The 19,329-nt window shown below is 48.7% G+C and overlaps 1 protein-coding gene and 1 long non-coding RNA gene across 35 annotated transcripts in view; both read right to left on the minus strand.

Annotated features, from left to right (window-relative positions):
• Positions 1–13,589, minus strand: part of Pla2g6 (phospholipase A2 group VI) — a 39,940-nt gene extending 26,351 nt beyond the window's left edge. For 7 of the 34 annotated variants that reach the window (XR_015624148.1, XR_015624150.1, XM_087557654.1 and 4 more), the window contains exons 1-2: positions 13,413–13,589; positions 3,224–3,473 (exon numbers count right to left, since the gene is read on the minus strand). Coding sequence is in view for 28 of the 34 variants with exons in the window: in XM_087557654.1 (XP_087413780.1) it covers positions 3,224–3,432 (209 nt within the window). In the remaining 6 variants the exon portion in view is untranslated. 34 annotated transcript variants of the gene reach the window in all.
• A 93-nt stretch (positions 13,590–13,682) lies between these two features.
• LOC148004879 (uncharacterized) lies at positions 13,683–14,650 on the minus strand. The gene is made up of 2 exons (XR_015625764.1): positions 14,279–14,650; positions 13,683–14,146 (listed from the first exon to the last, which is right to left on the minus strand). It is a non-coding gene; the product is annotated as an uncharacterized LOC148004879 (long non-coding RNA).
• Positions 14,651–19,329: the final 4,679 nt, after the last annotated feature.

The following is a 19,329-nucleotide window of genomic DNA, read 5'->3' on the forward strand; positions in this document are numbered from 1 at the left end:
TGTCTTCTTTGAAAGGTTAATGTCGGGGCTGGGGATTTAGCTCAGTGGTAGAGCGCTTACCTAGGAAGCGCAAGGCCCTGGGTTCGGTCCCCAGCTCCGAAAAAAAGAACCAAAAAAAAAAAAAAGCCCTAATGTTTTGGGGTTGGGGATTTAGCTCAGTGGTAGAGCACTTGCCTAGGAAGCGCAAGGCCCTGGGTTCGGTCCCCAGCTCCGAAAAAAAGAACCAAAAAAAAAAAAAAAAAAAAAAAGAAAGGTTAATGTCTACAAACTTTCCAAAATGAGTTTTCAAAAAAGTTCTCCTGGGCCTCCTCTGGGTCTATCTCCCTATAAAACCCCCAAAAACTTAAGTGCCAAAGCTGGGTGTGATGGCACATGCCAATAATCCCAGCATTCTGAAGGCCGATGCAGGGGATTGCTGTGAGTGTAAGACCAGAACAGACCTCATAGTAAGGTTCACGGCAACAGTCTGAGAGTCTGCCTCAGAAAATAAGGTAAAGTAAAAATAAGGCAGGCAAGATGGCTCAGTGGGTAAAGGTGCTTGCTGCCAAGGCTGAGGATCCGAGTTTGATCCCCAGAACTCACACAGTTGAAGGAAGGAAGTGATTCCAGAAAATTGTCTTCCTATGCACACACAAATCTTTTTTGGAAAAACATTTTCTTATTTTATTTATTTGTAAGTGTACATGTGCAAATGTGGATAGCAGGGATTGAACTCACATTGTCAGGCTTGGTGGAAAGGGCCTTTGCCTACTGAGTCATCTCACTGGCCCATAAATAAACCTTAAAAAAACAAAGTCCCAATCCACACCTACTATCAGGTGTAGACTATAAAGCAGGGTCCCAAGCCACCAGGATCAGCTTGCTCTGCTCTGTGACCTGACTGTCTACATGCTTTATCATTACAACAAGCAGACGCAGAGCTGTCCCACTGTCTTCACAGAGGCCTGAAGACACTGGAAGATTCTACATTTCTCTCAGGACCTGGCTAGCATGCCACTGGGAGCTGGAGCCATGGTTGAGGACTCTGGGCCCTTGATGAACTCACAGCCAAGCGCTAGCACCAAGTGGCCAGGCTAAGAGACTTCCGAAGAGAGAAGTGCAGTCCAGTCAGGCCAGCAGGTGCCCCACAGAGAAGTGAGCCCTTGACGCTGAGCTCTGCTCAGCTCACAGACTTTTAGGCTAAATGAATCAGTGCTGTCTTAGGTCACTAAGCTCTGGGTGCTTTGTTACAGTAACTGGCAGTGAGGCACAGGAGAGCAGAAACTGATGTGTGCACAGATGCAAGGAAGTGCTCAACATGGTGGGGGGTAACCACAGTGTGACAGCTGCTTGTCACACAGAAGCCAAGAGTAACACAATGACAGAGAAGAAAGAACATGAATCTGAGGGAAACTTCTGCCCAGTGAACTCAAAAACAAAGGACGATCCAAGGAAGATGGAGAGAAAAGCCTTTAAGAGCTCTTGGTGCTCTGGAAGAAGACCAGAGTTCAGTTCCCAGCACCCACCCATGTAGGGTACATCATAAATGCCTGTAACTCCAGCTCTCGGGGAATCTGACACCATCTTCTGGCCTCTGCAGGCATGCTTGTGCACACACACATACATGCGTGCACGCGTACACACAAGTGAATATTAAAAAATAACACCCAGGCATGGTGACACACACCTTAAATCCCTGCACTCAGGATATGAGCCAGACGGATCTCTAACTTTGAGACCAGCCCGGTCCATACAGTGAGTTCTAGAACAGCTAAAGCTACACAGTGAGACCCTGTGTCAGAAAAACAAAGCTAAATAAATAAAAAAAAGTAGAGAAGACCACCAAAAATTGCAAAAGCATAGGTAGAAAGGGCTGGACTCATGAACGTGTGTAATATACATTCATAGTTTCTACAGGCATCAGGCATACACATGACCTGTGTGCAGGCAAAATATTCATACGCATACAAAGATAAAAGTAATACTAACATCTTTAACAGGTAACTATGTTAAATGCCTGAGAGATGGGCAGGTACATCACTGAAGAAGATGCCCAAGTGCCTCATCACTGCCGAAAGGGGCTGTACTGTAACCAAGTCAACACGCAGTAAGATTATAGTGGTGCTCCACGAGACACTCAGGGACGGACTCACGCGTTTTGCACTAACAATATAAAGTGTCAGGATATACAGCAACAGAACTCTTACTCACCGTTGGTAGGAACATATGCAATCATTACCTACCAAGGCTGTCATGGCCTTTGATCCACCAGCACTCCTGGGGACAGGACAGACAGGAAGGCACACATACATGCACACAGCAAATACAAGAGAGATTACACGTCCATCAACTAGATAATATGTAACTAAACAGTGACATGCGGTCACGTGCTGCTTGACAACAGGACTGCATTCTGAGAAATGTGTGGTCAAGATGTGAGTGTTGGGCATGGTAGTGTATTAATCCTGGTTCTTGGGAGACAAAGGTAGCAGTTCTGTGAGTTCGAGGCCAGTGTGATCTACAGAGTTAGTTCCAGGACAGCAGGGTACATAATGAGACCATGTCTGAAAAAAAGAAAAGGTTGTGTGAGGAACACAAAGCACTGAACATGGTAGTCAGGCTGAGGCTGAGGCTGAGGCCGAGGTTGCTGTCATTCTCTGGTGAAAGGAGCTCTGGGTACAGCATACAGCATGTTGTTAGCATGTCTGCATGTTCCTTAAAGACACAGACCATGAGTGTCCTCTCACAGGGCCCACTGGCCCCAGGCCCAGAGCTCCTGTGAACAGGTGGATGATGGGATTGTCAGACAGAAGAACAAGCAGAAAGAGAATGGATATAAATCTCAACGTCAGTCAGCCCAGCTCCACCACACCCTCAATATGAAGGCTTGTTTCTGCCATCTCTCCTTCTCCCACTCTGCCTGGCCCTGGAGTTCTGCCCTGACCTTCTAGAACCAAGAAGCCCCATCGTGCCTAGTGCCAGCCCTTACACACCAGCTATCCAAACCCTGACCCCTATACAACAGTCACACCACCCAGTTGAAATCACCCCGGTGGGTCCTTTTCAGCTTCCCCATCCTTCGTCCTTCCTACCCTCTCTAGGCATGAAGCCTCAGGAAATGACCCACGCTCTTCTCCCAGCTCCACCCTCCAGTAATAGGACTTCCAGGCAGAACACCAGGGAAGCCAAGGACGGAGGGAATGAAACAAGGAGTGCAGTGCGTGTCCCACTGACCATTACCTACCGGAAGCCACTCTGTGGGTTCCTAGGGCTGACCAGGACACAGTCCCAGGTACGATTGGAAGCATTCTGCAACAGGATCAGCTGCCCTTCCTCTCGAACACGTTCACTTGAGGCATAGTCAGCCAAGGACACCTCCTTTACCCGGAATGGGTTTGAGAACAAGTTGGTGACACTACTGAGGGTGTTAACGAGGCGTCCAAAGAACTGCATCCTATGTGGGACAGGTAGGCGACCCAGCCTGCCCCTGTGCTCTGGAAGGAAATGAGGCCTCTGGTCAGTTGGATGCAGTCTCCCATACCCACCTCACAGGCGTCCTGCACAGGCACTCTGTCATCACCACGGGCTCTGTGCCCTGATTCTGGACTAGCAAGAACCTGCAAGGGAGAGAACAGCCCCAGTGGAATAGCAGGCCTCATGGAAAGCTCGAGAGCCCTCAGGCCCAGGCCAGGGACCACTCCCTGACCAGGACTGACTGAGGACTAGTGTTGACAGTAGGACAGTGGTCATGAATGTAGTGTTTGCAGCAAAGCCTGGCCAAGTGGACAACTTCTCACCATGCAAGTCAGAGCTGACATTCTGGAGACAGCAGTACTGACCACGAGCAGGCCCACTCCACAAGAAGAGCCCAGGGCCCCTCACTATGACATACCAGAATGCACCATACCATGGGGGGAGGGGAAAGGGAGCAACTGTCTCGCTACACCCTTTTATTGGTTTCAAACAGATCTCTGAAAATGGCCACAGAAATGGGTTCTCGGGATGAAAGGGAACATGTAGGCTGACAGGCCAAGCATGCATTTGGGGACTGGCATGTATAGAGACATATGTGAATGTCTACAGGTACTTGTGGAGCCAGGGTCACCTGCAGGTATCTCAGGTGCTCTCCACCTTGTTTATGGGACAGGATCTCTCAGGGACCTGGAACTTACCAAGTAGACGAGACTGGCTGACCAGCAAGCCCCCAGGCAGTACCCTGTCTGCCTCCCCAGCACTGAGATCCACTGTGCATGCCACCGTGTCCAGCCCTGTACATGGATGTTGGGACAGAACCTCACACCACAATGACTGAGCTACCTCCTTAGCACCCACCCGAGAAAGAGGATTTTTTTTTTTAATACAGATTAAGTCAGAGTTCCTGCTATAAAAATTGTCTCCCTGAGGGCTGGGGATTTAGCTCAGTGGTAGAGCGCTTGCCTAGCAAGCACAAGGCCCTGGGTTCAGTCCCCAGCTCCGAAAAAAAGAAAAAAAAAAGAAAAGAAAAAAAAACTGTCTCCCAGGGTTGGGGATTTAGCTCAGTGGTAGAGCACTTGCCTAGCAAGCACAAGGCCCTGGGTTCAGTCCCCAGCTCCGAAAAAACAAAAAAACAAAAAAAAAAAAGAAAGAAAAGAAAAAATCCAGTTTAGACTGGAGCCGTAGACTATGTGCTTATGTGTATTGGGGATGGAACCCAGAACTCCACATTCATTAGCCTATAGCCCCAGCCCCAGAGTTAAGAAAACTGTGTTCTCTTGGGTTTCCAGAAAGAACACTGCCTTCCCCAAAGGCCACCCTCTACCTCTGAGTCAGCATGTCACCTGTTGGAGGATAGGTTAGACAGCACAGACAGAGCCCAGGAGTATGGATGCCCCAAGGGACATGGCACCTGCGTGGACACTAGTTCTCAGTCTTGTTCTGCTCTGGCCCAAGGTAGGAAAAGAGGACTAACCTTGGTGATGGAATAGAGACAAGTCAAGAGGCCTTCGGAGTAAGCTAAAAACAGAGCGGGGGTCACCCATGACACCACCTCAGGGTTGCCCTTTCCAGTTTCAGCAGCTGTAGTCTGAAAGCATTCCCAGAGCATTCCAGAAATAAGTTAACTTATTAGTTATAAACATTATGCTTTCCCAAAAACATGGTGAATCTTAAACCAGCCTGCTGGGTCTCATCTGGGTGGATGTGCATGTCTCTTCCTAGGAAGTCCACACCACACACATGGCCTGTTCGTCACCTAGCAGCCTGCTTCATTATCAGATGGTTATGGTGGGTGACCCTTGTGTTACTTAACAATGGCATCTAGGGCTGACACTGTGCTTGTGTAGCACAGACCAGAGTTTGCACACCCTAGCACTGCATTGACAGGCCATGGAGATGGATACCTGGAATCCCAGGACCACTACAGGGGTGGGGTTCAAGGGCATCTTGGTCTGCAAAGTGAGTTCGGGGCTAGCCTGGTACCTGAAAGACAGTACTGTTTTAAATGTTGGTTATCTTTACTTAACTACTTCCCCCATTTTTACAAATAAGAAAACTAAGATTTAGAGAATATGGTTGCATCACTCTGGAAACATCCTAGAGCTTTGGAAGTCATTGCTTTTCTGACAATAGTGAGATATGGTAGGGAAGAATGGAAGTCAAGTCTTCTTTAACACAGGCATAGCCAAGTATGGTAGCCACACCTGGAATACCAGACTCAAGAGGCAAATAAAGGGGGCCAGCCCAGGCTATATGGCAAGTTCAGGCCAGTTTTGACTGAGTGAGACCTTGTCCTGACAAGATAGGCAGGGTCGGAGAGATGGCTCAGAAGTTAGGAGCATTGGCTGCCCTTCCAGAGGACCTAGATTTAGTTCCCCAAACCCACACGGCAGCTCATAATCATCCGAATCTCCAGTTCCAGAGGATCCGGTGCCCTCTCCTGACCTCCGCAGATAGCAGGTATTCACGTGGTGTACAGGCACACATGCAGGCAAAATACCCATATACAGAAAAGACAAATAAATGAATCTTAAAAATGGTGAGACATGGGGCTTGATAAGATGATAAGAAAAAAATTACACATTCTTATAGGTGGGACTGAATTCAAACAAACAAACAAACAAACAAACAAACAAAAAACAGTTGCTACTGTGTCAGAAATAGAACAGTGTAGAACAAAAGTCACGGGTTGGGGATTTAGCTCAGTGGTAGAGCACTTGCCTAGCAAGCACAAGGCCCTGGGTTCGATCCCCAGCTCCGAAAAAAAAAGAAAAAAGAAAAAAAAAAAGTCACAGCTGGGCATGGTGGTGCAAGCCTTTAACTCCAGCACTCAGGAGACAGACAGGTGGATCTCTGTGAGTTCAAGAATAGCCAGCCTGGTCTACATAGTGAGTTTCACGATAGCCAGGGCTACAAAGAGAGACCCTGTCTCAAAACACAACAACAACAAAACCCAAAGACCACAAAATAGCAGATCCAGAGGGTGAATCCATCTAAACAGACAATACAAGGTTATGATCAAAAATAAGACCACCAGGTAGCAAGGTAGCTTGGCACATTAAAGTGCTTGCAGCCATGCCTGACAACCTTAAGTGATCCTTGAGACTCACAGGAGGTAGGAGAGAGATGACTTATGTTGTCTTCTGGCCTCCACACATGTTCCATAACGCACACAGCACACACACATGCACTGACAATGGTAAAATGTAATATAAATCATACACACTCATTACAGAGTTAATTGGCTTTGGATATCTTTGGGGATCTATCCCATGACCTCACAAACACAAAACAAATACTCTACCAGGCTATATGGCCAGCCTCAGTCAGGATTTTTGGCTGAAAATATAGAAGAGGGTCCTGCCCCTCCTCCCCAGACAGACAAGCGCTCATGTGTGCGCGTGCACGAGTGTGTACACACACACACACACACACACACACACACACACACACACACACACACCTGTTGAGGTTTGGTCTTGCTGTCTACTGTAATGCTAAGTGCTGTCCTGGAGTCTGGGCATAGACCTGTGACCCTGCCCCCAAGCTATTTCTGATTGGTAGACAGAGATGCCAACAGCCAATAGCTAGGCAGAAGAGACATAGGTGGGGTTTAGGATTCCCCTGGCTAGGGGTCAGAGAACCTGGAGGAAGAAGGTGGAGGAAGAAAAGAAGCCTCCGTGGGTTATGTGAGCCATAAAAATGTAGCCCTGAGGGTTGGGGATTTAGCTCAGTGGTAGAGCGCTTGCCTAGCAAGTGCAAGACCCTGGGTTCGCTCCTCAGCTCCGGGGAGGGGGGGGGACGGGGACCAAGGGGATGGGGACCTTGGGGGGGGGGGGAATGTAGCCCTGAGGGCTGGCCAACTGGAGTTAGGTGCAGCCCAGATGAAACACAGTAACTGATAACTGGGTTATGGATAGGAAAATAGATGCTAACGGCATAGAGGGTAGATATCTGCCCAGCCCTTGTGCTGTTTAAGGCTTATTGTAGACATAAAGGTTGTGTGTGTCTTTTATCTGGGGTAGAAACTCAGCTTGGGATTAAAATTTTCTACAACATACACAAGTGAGTGTGTAATGTTGAAGTGTGTGTGCTGTATGAGGCAGTAGCAGGAATGAGTGCCATGGCCCCTCCATTCTTCCGTCATGTGGGTGTCAAGAATCAAACTCGAGTTGTCAGGCTTGGCATCAAATGCCTTTACCCACTGAGATGTCCTACTGTCCCCCAACATTCTCACAGGGTATGATGGCTCATACTGAGGATCCAGCCCTCGGGAATCTAAAGCAGATGGCCACAGGACTGAGGCCAGTCTAGTCTCACAGTGAGCTCTAGAATACAGTGGACTTGTCTTATGTAACAAAAACCTTTCCTTTCATACCTCAGCAAGTACTGTGTGTGCCATTGGGATATGTGTGTGTTCAGATGCGCGCGCGAGTGTGTGTGTGTGTGTGTGTGTGTGTGTGTGTGCACGCATGCATGTGCATGGAGGCCAGAGGTCAACCTCAGCTGCCATTGCCCAGGATTTTGAGATACGGCCTCCTCAGTGGCTCTTAACTAATTAGGTTGTAATTCTAATGCAAGTTCTCTGGACTTCTCCAGCTCCAGAATCATAAGCACAGATCGGCACTGAGGATTGAACTCAGGTCCTCCTGCTTGTGAGATCCACTCTTTACCGACTAAACTATTCTAAGTGACTGTCAGCCTGGGCATGACACCTCCCTCAGCCCTATCCTGGAAGATTTTCCCAAGCTCATATCACTTCTGCACAGCCATCCCTGTGACTTCGAGTAGGAAGAAGCTAAGGGACACAAAGGCAGAGTGACATTCCCAAGGTCACACAGCTGACAGAGATGAGTGCTACACCCCAAGGTGAGCAGCTCTAGAGTCTAAGCTTCTTCAGAAGGCTCCCAAGGTCTCACCTAGTGCCAAGCATGGCTCAGTTCCTCAGTTCAAGATTCTTGTGATGAAAGTTAACTGAGTAAGTATTTCGCACAATCTTCTTTAAAAAAAAAAAAAAAAAAGACTGGCAAAAGGGAAAAGGCAGTTACCACATAAGCCTGGAAACCTGAGTTCAATTCCTAGAACCCATGTTAAGGAGGAATGAACCTCTGGCCTCCGCACGCGCACCATAGCATTCTGCCACCCGCCTCCCAACACAAATAAAAAAGTAAATTTAATCCAAAACTGAAAGAGACATAGATAAAAGAAGCATACCAGGATATCTGGAGGAGACGAAGGTCCTAGTTACATGAGTAATACTGTTGCTTTTCTTGATTTTCCAAATGGCACACGAAATTACTATGGTTTTATAGAAAGCAGCTGTAGGCTGAGCCCTGGGCAGTGCAGTTTTATGCAGATTTGCCAGAGGCCAGGCCAGATGCAGAGAAGTGCTCTGGGGAATGGAGGAGGGTGCACCAAGAGCCTCACTGGTTTAGACCCACTTGTCAGTGGGACCAGCAACCTCCCTTAGAGGAAGGTCCTCACCCCAGCACCCTCTGGTAGAGACTGTCCCATCGTTGAACGGCCTGGCTTCTATCCAGCCTCCTGGGGCTAGAGTGATACAGGATGTGATACAGTAACTAAGGAAAAGGCAGTCACCAGCCCACTGTGACACACCAACAGCAGCCATTGTTCTCTTTACGTGGAAGGGGGAAATGAACTCTGTGGACCCACAGGCCACATCCTGGAACAAGGATGGTGGGGCCAGGCAGGAATGCTACAAAGCATCTGTGTGTGCCAATTTCTTGCCATCCTGTCCCTGCCATCTCTGCTGGGTCTTTCCAGTCTAGCTACAGGGCAGAACTTGGGCTAGGAACAAGCTGCCATCAGTTTTCATGTCCCTATAGCATCTGTCTTCTACTGCTGTCAGCTGTCACCACTGCTCCAAACTAGAGCTGGCTCCTTGGTGAGGTCATCTGACACAAATCGCCTGTTTCCAGCCACAGGTGCCATGACTGAAAAGGAACAAGCCCAAACTATCTATGGTGACGGTGCCAGTGATGACCCTTCACTCAGCATAAGGTCGAGATCTGTGGCTTCTCCCCTTATCCCTGTAACCCACTCCCTGTCAGGGACCCAGTGTGCCTCTTTGGTTTGTTTCTGAGAGACAGATGGTGTCTGTGGGCATCTAAGGCTCTCCTGGAAGAACTGAAGACAGGAAGACCAGAGACGAGTATATTCACATTGGTGACAGAGAGATTACATCCAGGGAGGGCCTCAAATGACAAACTACAGGAATACACTCTGGCCACCAAAAAGACAACCAAACAAGAACCTGGGAGGGACCATGGAAGGATCTGCAGTGAGTCCCCGGGAAGGGCTACTTAGGTCCTTGAGGGCCAGGGCTGGGCTCTGCTCAGAGTATACAGTCCCTGGGGAAGGATATTGGAGGGCAGGACACTCTCAAGAAAGACAGAGGCAGCCGAGGGGGATGGAGAGGCCCTCCTGGCACACACAGCAGAGGTCCCAGCTGGAAGGACAGAGGCATGCATGGCCACCATAGGCAATCACTGTCATCTGGACTGGCTGAGGGAGCTCTGCATCCATGTCAGCCTGAAGGGCCTCGGGCAGGTCTCAGGGGTTACTCCTCTCACTCCTTGGGTCACTCTCTGGCAAGGCTGCCAGGCTGCCTTCCCTCCTCACTTTTGGATAGTTTCAGGTAGAAGCTGCTTGGTGGGAGCCATGATCCATCTGGTCCATCCTATGGGACCCAGAATGCCTTCCCTGCTTAGGAGAGCCCTCTGTCCCCCATTCTTCAGTCCACTATCACTCTAAAGGCAAAGTAAGCACTGGACAGGCCCCTCCCTACAAGCTGGCACTCAACACATTTCTTAATGGAGGTGTATGAGTCTAGGTCCTGGTCTACTACCAGAGGAGCTACACATGGCTCCTCTGTGCCTGTCTAGCACACAGACTACAAAATGATTGACAATATCTCCCTATAGAACGACAGTACCTCCCTGCTGAGTCTGTATGCCCTGTGGATCTCCAATACTTCAGAAAGCCCAAACTCTAGAGCACATGTCAGAACTCCCAGAAGAGGTCCAGCCTGCACTCCACTGACCCTGACCCACTCAGGCCCCTGACCCCACTCTTGTCATCCAGTCCCAACAATACCTCCCAGACAGGCGACATATGTGCCTCAGTGTCCCTAGGGGCTCCTGCACCTTCACTCCCTGGCCTGCAGCATCACTCCTACCCCCACTTAACATCTCTTTCATGATAGACAAGGGGCGTGCATTCAAATAAACCTTTCTGGTCTCTCAAGAGCCAATTTGGGGGTCACTTCCTCCAGAAAGCTTTTGTTTTCCCTCAGCCTTTCTCCTTGGCAACCATACTCCATGGGGTCCCTCACAAAGGACCATGACACTGCTCTGATTCCTCAGAGAGCATGGTATCCATTTCCAGCAGCTGTTTGATGTACGTGAACAAATCAATGGACGGATTGGGACAGGTCAGTGAACGTCTGTGAGCCGCCAGCCGGCGTCCCTGAAGCAAGTGGACAGGGAATCCCCTCTCCTGAACATCAGGCTCTCACTCCACAAAGCAAGGCGGGTGAGCCCAGCCTACCGGCTTTCAATCCGAGGACCAGCTGCTCCCCCACCAGGACACCCCTCCTCCAGCATGCTGGGTTTGGGGAGTGCCAGTGGGTGCTGGGCTGGTTGGTTCCTCCTGGGAAAATCAGCTTCACCGCATGGCACCAATATACAAACTCCTTTTTATCATTTTTTTAGTGATAGAGCCGAATCCACCTGACACAGACAACCATGGAGGAAGGAGAAACAGGCCAGAACATCTGAGCCGATCTCAGGTGATGGCTGTAGATCCAGAAGCATGCCCAAAAACACAGAACTGCCCGCTGATTCCTATGGCCTGTCTCAGGATTAGATCACATTACGGGGACGTCACCCTCCTGAGCAGCTGATACCTATCACCATCCACCTCACCCCACCCCACCCTCATGGCTGCAGGCTGAGGACCTGAGGTCCAACCCAAGTACAAGGCCCTGCTGTCACTCTGGACTTCCTGCAGCTTTTATACCTGTTCCGGCTGCTCAGGGGTGCATGCCTCCACCCACCACACTTACTCCTGTACACACACACACATGCAAATGCAGTGTTCAGGCAACTCCTTCCACAGAACCTTAGTGATTACTCTCTACTGGGTGGACACGAAAGCCCTCTTAAGCCACCAAACTCACATTTAACAAGACAAGTAACCCCTAGGGAGGGGAAATGCCCTAGGCACCGAGCCAACAGGAGGAGCCCTTAAATGTCTCATGACTGGTGTCACTGTAGGGCACAGATCCCCTGACTTCTGACGGGGCATAGGAAGAAAGCTAGGGAAAGCATCTGCCGTATGACCAATGGAATTCAGCAAAACGGCACAATGAACGGTGCCTGGCATTTTCCCTTGGCATAGCTATCTAGGGGCCGATCACTGAGCACTGCCACTGCCCTCAGAACTGGAGAGACGGCTAGAAGTTAAGAGCAGTTGATGTTCTTGAAGAGGACCAGGGTTCAATTTCCAGTACCTACACAACAACCCCACACCCTTTTTAACTCCAGGTCTGCGTGAACCCACACCACTCTACCCCCCAACACACATACACACTAGAGATGCCTGGAGTGTACATAGATCCGAGAAAAACATTCATATGTATAAAATAAAAATAATCTTTTCTAGAAAAATAAATTGGGGGCCGTCTACACTGAAAATCTATCCTCAAACTTATTAGCATGCCCCTGGCAAGGGAGGTCACTGGCCTCCCGTGCTAAGTGGGAATGATAGGTAGGCCCTAGCTACATCAATATTTGCTCAGTGGAAAATGAGTGGAGAGTAAAGGTAACAGAAATAAAAGGGTCTGGTTGTCAGGGTGATTAATAAACACTGAAAACATGAACAAAGGGGACTGCTCTTCCACCTTTCTCGCTCTCTCCCTACCCCCAGCTTCCAGCCCTTTCCATTCTGCCTATGACACAGGATAATAATGACCTGGCAAAACTGGGAGCTTGTACAAGGCCACACTGGTCACCAAGCTTTGTCTTCATCTTCTCATTCACATACTGAGCCTCAAGGCAGCCATTAGGTGTGCACAAAATATGGTCCTATCTGGCACAGTGAGAAAACAGACCTGAAGGGAGCATGGCCTCCAAGCTCCAGAACCAGGAAGGCTGAGTCCAGAACAAAACACTGCACTGGCCCAAGGGTGGAGCTTCAACGACGCCAAACCAAACCAGCCCAATCCTGTCCGGCTGGCAAGAGGGCAGGTGAGGAAACGAACTTTAGAGGAAGGATTGGTATTTGTTTGGGATCATGTGAATAGCCCATTACAATTACAGGCACAGATTCATAAACCCTTGTGCCCTCCCTGTCGCACTCACACCCAATCCCCAGTCACATAGTCACCTGGGTCACAGGCTCCCTGCCACCAGCTTCCAGGTCATCTGTGGGAGCTAGAGGTGAACCCAGGACTGGACGCTAGAAAACACGTGGGAGCAGAAGAAACGCGGAGGCACAAGATAAGCAGAGAGTTAGAAATGGGGGTTGGGGGGTGGGCATAAAGGGAGGGACGCAGGAAACAGGTGGTGTTGGGGGGGAAATCGGGCAATGAGGCAGAAAATCAGGGCCACTCAGAAGCGCAGAGGGAGGAGCTGGGGACAGTGGACCGTCCAGGGTGAAAGTCGGGCAATGATTGGGGGATGGGTTGATTTAGGAAGTTAGGGAAACTGAGGGCGGCAACGGAGAAGAATCCGGTCACCGGATGGGAGTTGGGGACGCCAGGGGATCAAAGGACAGAACACTCAAGGAGGCCAGATAAGAGTCAACGGAGGACATGCCTCAGAGTCGCGGACACGAGGGCGGTCCTAAGCAGGGTCCAGGTGACGACATCCAAGACAGGGGTACCCGGAAGGTTTGGCAAAGGCCGTAAGGCCCCGCCCCCCCGCGCCGTCACTCACCTCAGCTTACTCAGCACTTCTCAGCACTCCTAACTTCCGCAAACAAACGCGCCCCGACCACGTGACGACACCACGGCTCTCCACCAATCCACCGAGCCCCTAAGGCAGGCAAAGGCTGTGGCTCGGCCCTCAAGCACTGGCCTCTCACGCGGTCAGCCGCCGCCATCTTCTTCAACTGCCCAATGGAAGCCGCTTCTGTTGCCAGGGGGGCGGTCGGGTTTCCGACTGGAGCCAATCCTGCGTGGCTAATGGCGGCCATGTCTGCATCGGGCGGAAGTTTCTCGTGAGGGCAATTTGGCTGACATGCTGATAAGGGGCAGGAGGCTGGTCCTGTCGCCCTCTGACCTCAAGGAACCCAGGATGGCCTGGACTCTGAACTTTTTGTTTATAAAAACACTGGAAGTTTTGTAAAAAAAAAAAAAAAAAAAACTGGAAGATAATAAGAAAGGAAGAAGCCAATAAAGCCACAGGACATAACTGGGAAGAACCTGCTTCGATGTTGCCGATTGCAAATAAAAATATGGAATTAATGGTTAGGTTGAAATAAGACAAAACAAAAAAATTTTATGTTTGCGTGCGTGCGTGCATGCGTGCGTGCGTGTGCATGTGCATGTGCGGTGGGTAGAAGCCAGAGGTCAGCGTTGGGTTTTTCTCTGTAGACTTGGCTGGCCTTGAACTCAGAGATCCACCTGGCTCTGCCCTTGAGTTCTGGAATTAAAGCTATGTGACACAACCTTATTTTTTTTTTGGTTTTTTTTTTTTTTTTTTTTTTTTTTCCGGAGCTGGGGACCGAACCCAGGGCCTTGCGCTTCCTAGGTAAGCGCTCTACCACTGTCTACCACTGAGCTAAATCCCCAGCTCACAACCTTATTTTTTGAGATAGGATCTCTCACTGAACTTGGAGCTCACCCACTGAGCTAGCCTAACTGGCCATGGAACCCCAGGAGTCTTCTTGTTTCCTCTTTCCCAGCTCTCTGGTCATTGTGACAGCTTCACAAGCGCTTTTCCAACTGAGGTATCTACCCAGCACCTAAACAAACCAAGGAGCAAGTGATAAAATTGCATTTGTCTACCAACTCTACCTCAAGATCTCAGGCAATTCTGCACGTATGGCAACTATACATGTACAATCCCATCATTTGGATTCTGGACTGGAAGATCAGGAGTTCAAACTCAGCCACAGTCCCAACCTGACACCCTGTCTCTCAATAAATAAATGAATGTCTGGAGAAATCTTAGCACTTTTAGTAGGAATTTAGTCAAATGACCTCTGTGAGCCTGAGAAGTAGCCATGGTCACATCTGGGAATAGGTGATTGTCACTGAGAATACCCTTGTACCTAACTATCATGGAATTTCAATCGATGGCAATTAAAATTAATAACTCTGGGGCTGGTGAGATGGTTCCTCGGTTAAGAGCACTCACTGGCTGTTCCAGAGGTCTTTAGTTCAATTCCAGCAACCACATGGCAGCTCACAACCATCTGTAAAGGGATCTAATGTTCTCTCCTGGCTTGCAGGTATGCATGCACCCAGAGCACTTGTACAATAAGTAGATAGATAGATAGATAGATAGATAGATAGATAGATAGATAGATAGATAGATAGTAAATACATGGTCAATAATGCTGATATTAAGGACTGCTGGAGAAAAGCCAGGAGCCTGGGTTTGGTGATTCATTTGCTTTGGACTAAGCTGGTCTCTACCCCTTCTCCAGCCTACCACTTTCAGTTGAACCTTTACTTCCTTTAATGAGCCTTGAGCTAGGGGCCTAACTAGATCTCCCCAGGCTGTTCTCTCTCTGTCCAAATGGAAAGTGCAGTTCCTGATGCTCTTCCTAGTCTCTCCACAGACACAAATGCCCAGTTGCCAGGCAACCAGTGCAACCACCTCTAGATTTGGTTAAGAACCTACACAGGTTGCTGGGGGCAATGGCATACACCTGTAATCTTAACCACTAGAGAGGGAAGGGAACAGTTTCACAAATTCAGAGCCAGCCTGGGCTACATAGCAAGACTTTGTCTGAAAAATATAAGTAAAAGAATAAATAAGAGGGGCACCCAGGGGTGGAGGGAAGCAGCAATCAGGCTGTAAAATGGATAAGTAAATAAATTTTTAAAAAGAATAAATAAGGGGATCTACACAGGTTAATGAAACCAATTGCAGTTATTAATGACTGTGTAGAGCTTTACCAAGGAGAGAGTGGCTTCACTGCCATCATCCATGGAAAATGAAGTTAGTGGGTAATGTCCCCACTGTGCAGAGAAGCTGTCCCTTAAGCTAAGGAATCTGAGAAAAAGATTAAGATTTTTCTCAATGAACATACTTTGTCCTTCCCCCTACCCCCAAAAGAAGTTAGGGAGGATAACGGCTCTCGGGAAGCCCACAAAAGCCCACCCAGTACCAGAGAAGTAAACAAGGTAAGTTCCATTCATGAGCAAACCCCACCCCAAGTTCAGAATGTCAGGTTTGAACGCACTGCTGCACAACCGAGTCTGAAACAGAGGCACCTGAGTCTGTAGGACGGGAAACACTCAGACATCCCGGAAACACAGTCAGACAGCACAACCTCAATGGCAAAGTGTCCTTCCTGTTGGTACTTCCGGCTAATGCATGACAACCCTAAGAAAGGGAACATGGGATCATTTGGAGTGAGCACGACAGAAACGCAAAGGGTGGAGCCGCTCAAGGCAGCTCGCTCCATGTCACTTCAGCAGTGTCTTGAATGGGAATAGCACCACAGGTCAAAGGGCATCTCCTGGGCGGGAGGGATGACGGACGCAGAGGATGAGGGCACTTGATGCTCTTGCAGAAGACCAGAGTTCTGCTCCCAGCACCCACATCCGGTGACTCACAACCACCTGCAAGTCCAGTTTCCGGGGATCCAGCACCCTCTTCTGGCCTCTGCAATCACCCTCACATTTGTGCACACACATCCTCCACCCACAGACACATACATAGAAAATAAAAGAAAAATTCTCCCAAGGGCTGTACTCAGCCCTGCAGCCTAAGCACCACAGAGTTTCCCCAGGAGCCCAGAGGTCACAGTAGACTGAGGTCCCTCCCTTGAAGAAGCAGACAGAAATTAACCATATATTAATAGAGCAAGCTTACACTTCCTGTTTCCATGGTTACACCTCTGAAGAGGAATTAAGGTATCTTCCACACTTTGTAGACAGAGACTCCGAGGAGACGAATCTGGTCAAAGTTGCATGTCAGTGAGAGACAGCAGCGGGGCCTGTCTTGTGTTTTCATCCACCACATGCCAGGCAATGTTCTCGGTGCTGACAAAACTGCAGCTAATAAACCACCAATGCCCCAGTCCTGGTGGTAGTGGCACCCTGGCCCGAGAAGATAGGTGTTCTAGTTTGCTTTCCCAGGACTGTAACGGGAGAAACAAGTTTATTTTGCTTATAGCTCTCAGGTCACACCACATCACCGAGAGAAGCCAGGGTACTCACTCAAGGCAGGAACCTGGAGGCAGGACCTGAAGCAGGAGCCATGGACTTGGCTTGCACAGTATGCTTTCATACACAACCCAGGCTCATGGGGTGGCACCACCCACAGTCCCACATCAATCATTATTCAACAAAATGACCTCACAGACTTGCCAACAGGTCAATCTGATAGAGACAATTCCATGAGGGTTCTCTCCTCCGGAACGACTCTAGCTTTTGTCAAGTCCACAGAACTGGTCATCAAAGCAGGCAATAAGCAAGACATAGTAGTGAAAGGCAGTGTGCTTAAAGTCTTTGCTCACATTGTCCCAGGATCAGCAGCCTCCTGTCAACAGGGCAGTGGCTATAGGGCAGGCCCTGGAGTCAGGGCCTCGGAGCCGCCTGCATCAACCTGAGAAATGTTTTTTTAGAGAGCCGTATTCAAGGGAAACCAGTATTCTTGACTTTGCCCCAGGGGGAAAAATTCAGAATGAGCTATTATGAAGTAGAATTGGGGTTTATTCAGAGGAAATTGTAGGACAGTTCTGCATAGGTGTTGGGGAGAGAGGGCAAACTTAGCAACAGGATAGCAAGCTGGGCATGGAGGCACACAGCTTTAGGCCCAGTACTTGGGAGGAAGGGGCAAGTAGATCTCTGAGAGTTCGAGGTCTACAGAGTGGGTTGCAGGACTACTTAGTGAGACCTTGTGAAAGAAAAGGGGGACAAAGACAGATAGAGGGGGACAGGTGTAGTATACACACAAATATGGCTATAATTTTTTAAATTTTATTTCTGTATGTATGTATGTATGTATGTATGTATGTATGTATGTATGTATGTGAGTACACTGTAGCTCTCTTCAGACACACCAGAAGAGGGCATTGAATCCCATCACAGATGGTTGTGAGCCACCATGTGGTTGCTGGGAAATGAACTCAGAACCTCTGGAAGAGCAGTCAGTGCTCTTAACCACTGAGCCATCTCCCCAGCCCTGGCAGTAATTTCTTAAGGGAGAGCTGCTCCCAAGTGTCCTAGCACATGTAGTGTTTTTTTACTGTGTGTGATCCTATGTGTCTGCACAGGACTGCTAGTGAACAAATGTGGATATCAGAAGACAACCTTGGCTCTCAATCCTCCATTTCCACCTTTAAATCATGCTCTCCGGGCTATAAAGATAGCTCACACGGCAGTTAAAGGTACATACTATGTACTCCCAGAGGACAGCACCCACATCAGACTCCTCACAACACCTGTAACTCCAGCTCCAGGGGAGTCCTGCTCCGTTGTCCTCTCTAGGCTCCTGCACTCATACCTACACACAAAGACACTCATGGGTTGGAGAGATGACTCAGTGGTTAAGAGCACTGACTGCTCTTCCAGAGGTCCTGAGTTCAATTCCCAGCAACCACATGGTGGCTCACAACCATCCGTAATGGTATCTGAAGCCCTCTTCTGGTGTCTGAAGACAGGGACAGTGTACTTATATATAATAAATAAATAAATCTTTAAAAAAAAGAGACACGGGCTGGAGAGATGGCTCAGTGGTTAAGAGCACTGACTGCTCTTCCAAAGGTCCTGAGTTCAAATCCCAGCAACCACATGGTGGCTCACAACAATCTGTAATGAGATCTGATGCCCTCTTCTGATGTGTCTGAAGACAGCTACAGTGTACTGATATATAATAAATGAATAAATCTTTAAAAAAAAAAAGAGACACTCATATACCTATTAAAAAGGACATAAATAAATTTTTTTTTTTTGGTTCTTTTTTTCGGAGCTGGGGACCGAACCCAGGGCCTTGCGCTTCCTAGGTAAGCGCTCTACCACTGAGCTAAATCCCCAGCCCCAATTTTTTTTTTTTTTTTTAAAAACCTCTTTCAGGGGCTGAGGAGATGGCTCCATGGTTAAGAGAACTGACTGCTCTTCCAGAGGTCCTGGGTTCAATTCTCAGCACTCACATGGTTGTTCACAGCCATCTGTAATGAGACCCGATGCCCTCTTCTGGCATGCAGGTGTACTTGCAGACAGAGCACCCATACAGAAAATACATAAAAAATAAAATTTAAAGAACTCTTTGTTCACTGTCTGTGTCAGGCTAGCTGGCCCGTAAACTTTCAAAGACTCCCCTGGCTCCTCCACTAATCACAGCATAGGAGAGCTGGGATTACAGATGAGATTTAAAAGACTTTAGGGACCTGAACTCAAGGCTTCAAACTTGCATGGCTCCCACTGAAGTATCCCTCTTTATGAGTGGAATCAAAGGACGGCTCTGTAGGAACTTTGGACAGGATTGCAACCCCATAAAATAAAACCACGGGTCAAAAGAGTTTTTGTGAGAGCTCATATTCTGTCCTGTAGCCTTAAGCTTTAAGCAGGATTAATTGCTATCACTGAATGGAAAAAAAAGAAATAAAAAGGAAGGACATGACTGCCCCTCAGTCTATTGTAGATAAAAGGAAGAGTAGAGGTGAAGACTGGGC

This window comes from Rattus norvegicus, chromosome 7 (assembly GCF_021556685.1).
Source record: "Rattus norvegicus strain SHRSP/BbbUtx chromosome 7, alternate assembly SHRSP_T2T, whole genome shotgun sequence".
NCBI classification, from domain to species: Eukaryota; Metazoa; Chordata; class Mammalia; order Rodentia; family Muridae; genus Rattus; species Rattus norvegicus.